The sequence below is a fragment of the Podarcis filfolensis genome (genome assembly GCF_964270895.1).
Source record: "Podarcis filfolensis genome assembly, chromosome: 6".
NCBI classification, from domain to species: Eukaryota; Metazoa; Chordata; class Lepidosauria; order Squamata; family Lacertidae; genus Podarcis; species Podarcis filfolensis.
In genome coordinates this window covers 77,700,556-77,712,292 of record NC_139609.1, presented here as the reverse complement: position 1 = coordinate 77,712,292, position 11,737 = coordinate 77,700,556, and the positions used below count along the sequence as shown (strand labels likewise).

Here is an 11,737-nt window from a genome sequence, read left to right as displayed (position 1 = left end):
TTAAATCTGTCCTACAGGAAGAAGTAAGTCTACAGTGGTACCTCGGGTTACATACGCTTCAGGTTGCATATGCTTCAGGTTACAGACTCCACTAACCCAGAAATAGTACCTTGGGTTAAGAACTTTGCTTCAGGATGAGAACAGAAATCGTGTGGCGGCAGCAGGAGGCCCCATTAGCTAAAGTGGTGCTTCAGGTTAAGAACAGTTTCAGGTTAAGAACGGACCTCCAGAACGAATTAAGTACTTAACCTGAGGTACCACTGTATACTGTATGAGAATTGTACGCATTTGCAGCTCTGCTTCAATTTGTGATGTGCATTTGGTACCCTCTGCTGGTCAAATGTTTTAAGTGAACTAACTGGAACAGATTACAGCTGGCGTTGCTACCCATGATGCTCTCCAGACTGGGCTGAATCTACTACCGGGCTGCAAACGCTGCAGGTTGCGCATTTTTTGGGTTGAGGATCACGCCAAACCTGGAAGTATCGGAATGGGTTACTTTTGGGTTTCAGCGCTCGAGCATGCGCAGAATCACAAAATGACGTCACGCGCATGTGCAGAAGTGCCGAATTGCGTCATGCACATGAGCAGATGCAGCACTGCAGGTTGTGAACGCTGCGGGTTGCGAACGTGCCTCCCGCACGGATCACATTAGCAACCCAAGGTATGACTGTATGAAACTAAGGTAGGATTGCCATATTTCAAAAAGTGAAAACCCAGATACAAAAGTTGTTGAGATTTCCCCCCCCCTTTTTTGGGGGGGGGGTAATTGTTGAGCTGCTTCTTTTTTTGGGGGGGAGAGCAAATTCTACACTTACAACACGTCTGGATTTTCCCAGACATTTTCTACAATTTCCGCCCAGACACTGTTTCCGGCAGCAAAATACCATCTATGTCCGGGAAATTCCGGATGCATGGCAGCCCTATCTAAGGAAGTTTAAGCTCCAGGGCCCTTAATCCACTGTCCACATCACTTAACAAAATCAAGCTGATTATTTTTTGGTTGTATATAATTCAACAACCCCGACGTTTGAGAGTCAGTAGCACAGATGTTGCAAAGGTGGGATGTCACGGTAAGTTGGCTGTTCTGCTAAAGAGTGCTTAAATTCTTTATGTATATTGTCTCTAGAAAATGACATCACAGGAAAGCTCTCATATGATGAAACTGTACTTGAATATGTTGCTAGGAAAAACCAGAAAAAGAGTATTTTGTAAAATGTGCTTCATGTAATATGAGGTAATCCAATGCAATCTGAAATGTAGTAGTTAATTTAAAAAAGAAATAAATTGTGGTGACCTGACATGGGGCGGCCCCATTGAAGATAACAGTGGCTACTCAGACCTTGTTGCTGGTTGCGAAGGGGCCCCCCCATAACAGTTCAAACTTCAGGGCATGGGCGTTGCCAAGGGGGTCAAGTAAATAAATAAATAAAAATACTTAACTAATTGAGGTTCTGCCCCCACCCCAACATAAATCCTGGCTATGCCCATGCTCCAGGGACCCAAAATTGTAGGTCTTCCACTGACTTCAGATGTTTCACCCCACAATCTGATGGGCCAGATGTTCTGGGGTTGTGGTGCAAAACAACTGGGTTGGAGAAAAATGATTTAAGGGGTAATGAAAACAAGCACTGAGCGTTAATGTAAGAAGAGAAGCTTCCTTTTGCCTAACACCTATTGAGTCCAAATATATTGCATGATTACATTAAAAGCCTTAGGTCATGTTTCAAAGCCCTGCCGCAGAATCCGGGCATATCTAACCCTGCCCTTAAATTAACTTTTTAAAGGTGCGAAGTACAAAGACGAGCAAACACACTAAAAGTGCCCTGGAGGAGTCTTTCCTGAATTGCCCTTTGGCCAGTTTCTTTTCTGCTTTTTCTGCTTTTTTAAAAAAATAAAAACAAAACAAAACAAAACAAAACAAAATAATAAAATAAAATAAAATAAATAAAATAAAATTATAGATAGACAGATAGATAGATAGATAGATAGATAGATAGAAAGCAGGGTCATTTCAAAGCACTTGCGATCCTTTTTTAAAATTAAAAAAAGACAAAACGCTACCTCTTCTTTAACTCTACCTTATTAGAGCTTGCATTCCCGTCCTTTCCTCTACCCTCCCTGACCCTGCGCAAGGTGGATTCTAAACCCTGACACACATCGGGAACCGGAATTACGGCTCCGAACCAACAGACTGCGGCCCTTTGCTCCGCAACTGCGCCGCCTTCCAGGAATTCCGCGCACGCCCAGTCACACACCTAGTTTACCCTACGCCCACCCGCGCGTTCTTAGGTTCGCTCAGGGCGGGCCAAGGTTTGTGATGTCACCCGAGTGCTTCCGGGTCGCGAGCGGGTTTTCTTCCTGGAAAGTGTCCCTTCAGTTTCCAGTGGAGCTGGAGCTACGGTGAGGGGACGGGGAGACCGGAGGGAGGGAGAGAGTTGTCGGCGTCTGCTGAGGTGGGAGGCCTGGCGGGCGGTGGCGGGGCTCCAGCCGAGGACTTGGGCTGCCTCCTGGACGTCGCTTCGGCAAAAGCCGCGCGCGGTTTCCCAGGGAACTGGAGGCTTCCAAAGGCTACTCGCGAGGAGGGAGAGTTTTTCTTCCCTCGGGTGGGAGCGGGGAAAGGCCGCTCTACGAAACTGGCAGGCGATTCAAGACGAGTAACTAGCCCCGATTCAGCCAATTACCTGCGTCACGTTCGTTAGTTCCATTGAAACATATGGGCATAGCTGCCAACTTTTCCCTTTTCTTGCGAGGAATCCTATTCGGAATAAGGGATTTTCCAAGAAATCCCAACTTTAATGGAGTGGCAGACAAAAATGTTTGAATACATAGAATTGGCGAAATTGATTTTATAAGATTCGGAGCCAAAAAGAAGCAAAGTTCGGAAAGGATTGGAGTAAATTTGTTGAATGTATACGGCGTAATTGTAAGAATTTAAAAACTGTAGCAGGGTTAATGTAAATCTTGTGATGTGGATGGAGTGTAAATAAGAAACTGTAAGAAAAGATTTGAGACATGAAAACCGTTGAAGGGATGGAAGGAAGTCCGGGCGCAATAAGGCACAGGGTAAATAAGAAGACATACAAATTTTTGAATGTAAGAGTATTTATTTTATTGGTTGTTGTTACAAAAAAAGCAATAAAAAGTATCTGGGGGTGGGGAACAGAATAAGGGATTTTCCCTTTAAAAAAGGGAAACGTTGACAGCTATGCATATGGGGCTTGGGAGTCTCTCTTCGCTTCATTTTGCTTTTGGTGGGATCAGAAGTGCGGCTGGCGTGGCCTGGATCCAGCCTGATTTGTATGAAATTGCAAGGAGAGATGTGCTTTCAGAGAAGGTGGCGGTGGGCACGCCATACATCTAGTGCCAGATTTACGTACAAGCTAAACAAGCTATAGCTTAGGGCCCCACTCTCTTGGGGGCCCCCAAAAAAATTAAAGGGGGGAAAACCTGCATGTACATTTCCAAAATAGAAGATAAAAAACAAATAAAATAAAACCTACATACAGCAACAGTGTTTTGTGTTATGCATGGACCTATTAGGTCCATAAATTACCATATAGCATATATTCAACACACAAAAACAGTGACAATTTGTTGTTGACAAAGGTCAGCTGGACATATAAAGGGCCCCATTACCTTCAGTAGCTTAGGGCCTCATCAATCCTAAATCCAGCCCTGGTCTGGATCTAGCCTGATGTGTACGAAATTGGGAGGAGTCATGTGCTTTCAAAGAAAGTGGCGGTCTAAAGCAGCAACACCTACCCACCCCAAGAAAAAGAACATCAGGGGCTGTAGTTTTTTACCCCTCAGAGAGCTACAGTTCCCAGATTCTTTAAGGAGCAAGTGCTTTAGATATATGCAGCTAGTCAGATTAATGGGCGGGAAAACACCTGTCATTGGCTGTGAGTTATGGTGGGTATATGGCACCTAAATGCTTGGTGGAAGCATAGCTCTGTTTGACTTCTGGATTCTGGGATTCAGTGCGGGAGGGTTGCTGCCTGCATGCCCTTGCTTATGGGCTTCTAGGAAATGCCTGGTTGGCTACTATGAAAAACAAGATAATGGACTAGATGTACCTTTGGTTTCTTCTGGCAGGGCTTGTCTTGTGTTTTTATGAGGGACTGTTGTAACATGCAGTTGTAATTCTGCCTTTGTCCTCACCTGTCTTTCCCCCCGTCAGCTCATAACCTTAGGTTTGACAAGTTTTAACACTTCACATTATCAAGGAATAGTTACAGCTTTGGTCCCCAGAACAATAACAATAGATTTGCCTATAAATTTTGGCATAATACTAATAGTTGGATACTGCTCTTAAATAGCACATGCTTTCCCTTTCTCTCTTGCATTAGGGATGTTTGGTTTGGGATGTGTTGTCTGAACCCAGGCTCATATTTTGTCTCGCTCCAGATGAACCATGAGAAGAATATGTTGTGCTGCGCTCAGGTCTTTCTTGTGGGCTTCCCATAGGCATCTGGTCGGTTACTGTGAAAACAGGACTAGATGGCCTCATCCAGCAGGCTCTTCTTGTGTTCTTACGAATTGTAAACCAAGAACAAGATTACAGCTCATCCTTTGTCTGAATGAGAGAAACTATGAGCTTAGGTTCCTATAACATGCTTAACCCTCAGCAGTAAAAGACTTGAGGCCACAATCTCCTCTCCAAGAGTTCACACGCTCATGTGTTTGCATTAAGCAATAGTTTGGCTTACCATTTGTGCAAACTTAGTTCTGCATCGCTTTCAGAATATTGCAGCTCTTAGTGGAAAAGCACCCTTCCCCTTGAAGTTGAAATGAAATCTTATATGCAAATTTATGTGGTAGGTGATATCCAACAGTATCTTGTCGTAAGCAATGGGGTAGGTGGAGCTATTCCTGTACAAACATTGCTCTGAATCAGAGCTGACTAAAGAATCTTTCAGAGTGATTCTTAAGCCCACATAGAACCAGTAAATAGGTGTTTTATTTTGGAATACTTAAGACTTATATGGAAGATTAGGTAGACACTTCTGACCACTTTTCCTAGATGCTGTTTGTTCATAGTATTGTGTTGTTGTTTTTTTATCTTCTTGCAGATTTTCCCACTAACCAATGTCAGGAAATGGTGATGGCACCATTCCAAGTCCCTCTGTGGGATCTCTGTCAGAGATTGAGGTCCTGCCAGATCAGCCAAAGTATGTGTGCTCATTGTCCGCTGAACTTGTCGCCAAGGCACGTGAAGAGCTGCAGGAAAAACCTGAGTGGCGGCTTCGAGATGTTCAAGCCCTCAGAGACATGGTGTGCAAAGACTATCCTAACCTGGGAACATGTTTAGATGACGCTTTCTTGCTCAGGTTCCTTAGAGCCCGGAAGTTTGATTATGATCGGGCACTTCAGCTCCTTGTGAACTATCACTGCTGTAGGAGGAGTTGGCCTGAGGTTTTTACTAACCTGAAACCGTCTGCTATAAAGCCTGCCTTAGAGTCTGGTTTTGTCACTGTGCTTTCTCACTTAGATACTGAAGGACGCCATGTTGTTTGCATTCGCCCAGGTATTTTTTTTAATACTTCTCCCCCCTGCCTTTGGTTAACTGTTTAGGATTGCTTCTTGTGACTTGCTACCAAATTTGTATTTTTAAAAAAGATACAAATATTTCATTTGATGCTTATGCTTTCTTTCCCCTATTACTAATATTACTGCATAATCCAGTGAAATGCAGTTAATGACTTGAGAACTGTGTCATTAATTCACGTACTTCAGGGAGTTCAGTTTTCAGAACACATTTTTTTAATCTGTAATTTCTGTATGAGGAGATGGGATATTGTTGTTGTTATTTGTTGTACTTATATAATTTCTAGAGGACTAAAATCCTACATTTCCTTTTGTTCCTTCCTGGCTTTCCATAAATATTTACTTTTTCTTCTTGTTACACCAGTCTTTTAAAGTAACACTTTAAATTGTTACTTAAATCTGAATTGTACATAGGAGACAGAATATGTTTTCAATGCTAATATAGTATGTTGTAACATAATATATGAGCTAACAAAAACAAACATCCTCAGTGCATACATATAGTATTTTCAGGCATATATTATCATTGAGAAAATCACCAAAAATATTTCAAATTACAGTTGTGAGCTAAAACACTGGTGCAGACATATCTTTGAAAGAAACTCAATTTTGAGTAGGCCTGCCTTAAACAGACCATAAAGGAGTATGATATTTTTGATCTCTAATGGAATGGTTTGGACAGTGTACTGCTGAAGAAAGTAGCTGGGATTTATTTGTCCCTGATTGGTTACTCTACTGCTGTTATGTTTTGGGTCCAGTTCATTGACATAGGAGAAAAGATGTGGTGACGACAGTTTTATGGATTGAGGCTGACAATTTGGCCTCTTAGTAATTTAAACCTCCAGTCATCTTGTGCTGACCTTTGGCCAACACCATGCATGGTGACAGCCCAGAGAGAGAAAACCAGGCAAGCAATTTTGGAACTCCCGGCCTGTTGAGATCAAGCAGGTGCCTTCACTGTGCTCTTTTGGGTGCCTGCAAAAAAGCATTCTTGTTTTGATAAACCTAGCCAGGTGAAATAATTTTAATCTGTTTAAGTATTTTAACTTTTGTATGTTTTAAATTATTGTTGTGAATTGTTCTTGATTTTATTGATTTATCTTTTTGTAAACTGTTTTGAGGTTTTTTGGTTTTTTTACACACAAGCTGTGTATAAACTTTATGCAATAAACAAATGATATAAATAATAAAATGTCCTACCCCCTTGCCTCATGGCTCAAACCCACCTTTCTCCTTTAGTATTGAGAGGGATATAATTAGATATCAACAAAAGTTAGTAGTGGGTATATATATATATAAAGTTTGTCTTATTACTTGCTCCAGTATCTATATTCACTCAGTATTACATTTTTATTTTAAAATTGTTTGCATGGAATTTGAGAAATCAAAAAATACCATTAATGGTAATTAGGTGGGTGGGAGAGAGATGAAATCATGAGGATACACAAACATAAATATTTTATTATCACATGGTGTTTTGAAACACAGTTCTTTAAGAGAGGCACTTAAAAAAGCGCAAAGTTTTGTTCTTGAGGCTGCTGTATAACCAACTGAATAATCAACAACTGTATTTTGAAATAGGTTGGAGCATTAAAATCTTTATTGTTACACATCCTTGAGATTTTGTTCTACCCATACTGTTCTACCTTTTCCCATACTGAATAATACATCATTTCCCCCCAAGGAAAATGAACATCACCTGTCCTTAAATATACGCCCTGCTTTGCTCCAGAAGTCCAAGCACAAAGCATACGAAAAGATCAGCTTCTTGAAGCATCTGCGGGTTTTATTTAATGAAGAACTAATGTGAATTAGGACAGAGACTGTTAAAGGATGACTAACCATTATAAGACAAATAGAAAATTCAGTTTTGAAATGTACTGTTGGTTTATTCAGCTTTGCAACTTATCATCTCTGTCTTATAACCATAGACAGATGGATCCCAAGTAACTACCCAATTACTGAAAATATTCGTGCCATATACTTAACATTAGAAAAGCTCATTCAGTCTGAAGAGACCCAGGTGAATGGAATTGTTATCCTTGCAGACTACAAAGGAGTCAGCTTGTCTAAGGCATCTCATTTTGGTCCATTTATAGGCAAAAAAGTGATCGGAATTCTTCAGGTAAGATCTGAATCTATAAAGGGGAAAAAATAATTATATAACCAACAAATATTAAAAGCCATTTCACTTGACACAGGTGCTTATGGAAATGGGTGGGTTTCAACAAAGGAGTGGAATATCTTTGTGAGCATAGTTTAGCTTTGAAACAGTCTTCATTTTCAATTGAAAGAAACCTGGATTTTAATTATAAGAGATCCTTATGAAGGTTCGAGTAATTGGTATCTTCTCTTAAAATATTATATTTCACCTTGGATAAGACGTGTGTGTACTTTAAAGTGTTACCTTGTGGGTCAAACAGCACACATTTGTTCTATAATCTTCACAAGTATATATAAAAATAAAAAAATTGAATCTTCACAAATGTGCCTGCTGCCTACAGATCTTTTGTAAGGAGCTATTTTTGTTCCATTGTGAGTTCATACATCAGTAAATTAAATGTGTGTTTTTGAAAACTGGTAAAAGCTATTCATAAAGTAACCAGTATTTCTAAACCTGACTCGTATTGTTGTTGTTTTTAGGATGGCTTTCCTATTAGAATAAAAGCTGTCAATATTATAAATGAACCTCGAATATTCAAGGGAATTTTTGCCATCATCAAACCCTTTCTGAAAGAGAAAATAGCAAATCGGGTAAGTGGCTATTTTTATTTATTCATTCATTTAAAGCATTTTAATCTTGCTTGTCAGCTGAAAATGCTGCCAGAGCAGCTTACATAACATCAGTAAACACAAGACAACCCTTGCCCCAAAGGCCTACAGTCCAAAAGACGCAACGAAAGTGGCTAATGTTGCAGACAGGCTGTTGTTCATTCATAGAGGTCAGACTAGCAAGTTGCATATATCTGTAGTGTAATTGTGACCAATGGAATTCTACTTGGCATAGCTGTAAGGGGCCTCCTCTTATCTTCTCCCACCTTGCACAGCTTACAATGGCAGAGGAGTAGTGGCTGTTGCAACCAGGTGGGTAAAGGTAAAGGTACCCCTGACTGTTAGGTCCAGTCGTGGGCGACTCTGGGGTTACGCACCAGAGAAACACCATTTACCTTCCCACCGGAGCAGTACCAATTTATCTACTTGCACTTTGACGGGCTTTCAAACTGCTAGGTGGGCAGGAGCAGGGACTGAGCAACGGGAGCTCAATATGGTAAATTTGTTTCCTGCCATTCACCAGCAGGCCCCAGGGTGGGTCACAATTTAATATTAGGATCAGCCTGGTCTCTTGTTGCCACAGTTATTTGGATACACAATGTGAATTATACTCTGAATTTCTTGAAATTGAGGTATCCCATTATTATTTCAAGAATACTATATCAGAGTGTTACATTATTATTTCAAGGATACTGAACCTGTGTTGTTGTAACTTCTGGGTTTTTCTTTTTCAGTTTTTTCTTCATGGGTCAGACTTGAGCTCTCTTCACCACAACCTTCCACCATGGATCCTACCTGAAGAATATGGGGGCACTGCAGGGAAACTGGATATCTCTGCCTGGAATGAGCTGCTGCTGGCCTCAGAGGATGACTTCCTGTATGATGCTTCTCTTCTGGCTCCCTCCACTGACTCTTCTCCTCTCGACCCATTATTGACTGGGGAGATTGATGAGAAGCAATGTGATGACTCTTTGCGAAGCTTGAAAACGCAACTCTATTCCTGCTATTAACATAGCAGTTAAAGCTTCCAAAAGGTCACCTTCCTGTTTACAAAGGGATTTTGAACTCTGCCTTGTTCTTAGGTAGACTGTAGCCTAGGGGTAGAGACAGCTGAGGGAGGCACTTTACATTGGAACCAAAGCAAATTAAAAAGGGGAAGCCATGGAGCAAGGTGAAGTTCTACCGCAATCCAGGAGAAGGGTGCAGTTTTGAGGCACCGTAAACGTTGCGGTTTCTTGACCCTTTGCAAACAGCCGCATCTCCTACGATTAAATGTGTCATGTGACTTAAGGAACGTTGCTAACGCCAAGGTTTTAAGCACAATTATTTGGAAGTAAGTTGCTCTGAAATGAATGAGACCTGCTTTCAAATGAGCAAGTTGAGGGTCAAAGTGCTAGACTTTCTCAGGCTGAAAAGAGCTAAAATGGCCAACAGTTTTGACAAAGCAGAAGCATCATAATGCATTATACAGTACTGACTTTCCCTAGAGAAGAAAGAAATAATATTGGTTGTGTGATAGAATGGTAGCTGTTTTACGGCAGGCTAGTTTCTAGGAGTAAATGTTGGGCTGCCATTCTGATACACTTTGGTTTGACACGCTCTGATTATCGCTATCATTATTCAGTTATTTCCACATATAAGCATATTCTCTTCTCTTGTAGGGGGTGTGTTGCCACTGAGATGCAAACCTTAGACTTGAATCTTGCAGACAGGGTTTGCAAATGCAGTGGGTATCATTAAAACCACTGAAATCAATGAAAGCACATGTTCACTCTGCCTAATAGAAAGCATTAAAGAATCTGTACACCGTTTTTATGCCCATACTTGAATTTGTACCAGGACCAACTGAAAGGGACAGGTAATTCTGCTTATTAGCTTAGCTGCCAGTTAATACCCTGCCTTAGTTATAGAATTCTATTACCATAGGTCTTGGGGGGTGTAATACAGAAACTGTCATAGTTGTAGATGTCTGTCCAGCAAAGCAAGGATGCTTGTTTAGACGTGTTTATTTCTGAGTCTCTGTAAACCAAATGGACAGGGTATTTTACAAGCACAATTTCTGTTTTGTAAGTGTAACTATTTTCCGTTCAGTGTGTTTGTGGAGGGGGGGATGTTATCAGTTGGACCTCAGTGCTAAATTGGCTTCCTTTTGTCCGTCCTTCATGGTTGTCCTTGTTAATGTGCATTAGTGCTTTATGTCTTCCTTTTATTCGTGGCTTATCTCATGTGTGTTTGGTCTTGGAGTTATGTACGCAACCTCCTCTTCTTTCATAGTCTTGAGTTGTAGATTAACTTAGATATTTGTGACATCCAGCACTTCAGCCTGAAACCTTTGTGGAGATTGAATTGACTGCTGTTTCATGTTTAGAGGGAGGCAGGTCAACACTTATTACCACCTCATCTTTTAGCACTTTCAACTAGATGGTTGGAGCTATTTGCAGAGGCTTTTACTTAGTGCCAACTACAGACCAGAAACTGGTGCTTATTGTAAATAGAAGGTTTTCAGCTGGTGGACTTTTTGTATTGTCAGTGCCAAACTTGTATTTCCCCTCATATTAAAAAAAAAGCATAACCATCTGCCTCTGTATTGCCAAAAGGTGAAGCAATTTTGGCAATTTTGATTATACTATGTGGTATGTTATCAAAATAGGCCATCATAGGCATTTGAAACAAGTTTTATTATTATTACTCAAAGCTTTTTACAAGTGTTCTGAAATGGATATACTAGGTGTAAATATTTCTTCTGGCAGTCACAGGTAGCTCCTGTGCATGTAAGAAGTGTGAAAACACGTGATACTGAATGATGTTCATTATTGTGGAGAAAAAGATCTAAACTTATCTTTTAATTTAAACTGTCCCTCTAAATTTGGGGCAAATTAAACAGCTAGCATAGTGTTACAGAAGTTAAAGTTCAGGTATTATGTTTATACTAATGCACTAATTTTTCAAGTAGAGATATTAGCAGCTAATATATCTAATGTATCCTCGACCTTTATTTAAGAAATTATTTGGTCGTATTGAAACAGTACCAGGCCTTAAGAAAGAGACATTGGTAACCTACCACAACTGTCAAATTGCCTTTAAGTCTAACAGAAAATGAAAGATACTTGAATTTATACAGTGGGCTTGACAGGCACTATTAAAATTTTTGAGGTTTTTTCCAGAATAGTAGTTGAGGTGCTTTATTTCTACTGTTCCGTCAGTCAGTTTTGGTATTTTGCTAAGTAAATTGTTTCAGTATTTGTTTTGCCTTTTGCTGTATGTAGAAGTCAGGTGTTTGGTTACAGTATACACCTGTGAGAATTTATTTTTATATTGCATTTTATAAAAGGAATAGTTTAATTGTAACTTTATGCATGAGTGGATATTAAACCATCTACCTTAAGACAGCCTCATTATTTCAAGACAATATTTG

At 40.3% G+C, this 11,737-nt stretch overlaps 1 protein-coding gene across 3 annotated transcripts; it reads left to right on the top strand.

Annotated features, from left to right (window-relative positions):
• The first annotated feature begins 2,256 nt into the window (after positions 1-2,256).
• On the top strand, positions 2,257-11,711 carry TTPAL (alpha tocopherol transfer protein like). Of its 3 annotated transcripts, none has more exons than XM_083619075.1 (5): positions 2,257-2,403; positions 5,076-5,530; positions 7,482-7,675; positions 8,194-8,304; positions 9,057-11,711. In XM_083619075.1, exons 2-5 carry the CDS (start codon positions 5,092-5,094, stop codon positions 9,330-9,332), a joined length of 1,020 nt encoding a protein of 339 aa, XP_083475201.1. In that variant the 5' UTR covers positions 2,257-2,403; positions 5,076-5,091; the 3' UTR covers positions 9,333-11,711. The 3 variants fall into 3 exon arrangements, with proteins under 3 accessions (XP_083475201.1, XP_083475203.1, XP_083475202.1); XM_083619077.1 differs by having other exon boundaries at positions 2,384-3,066; XM_083619076.1 differs by having other exon boundaries at positions 2,386-3,096.
• The last annotated feature ends 26 nt before the right edge of the window (positions 11,712-11,737 follow it).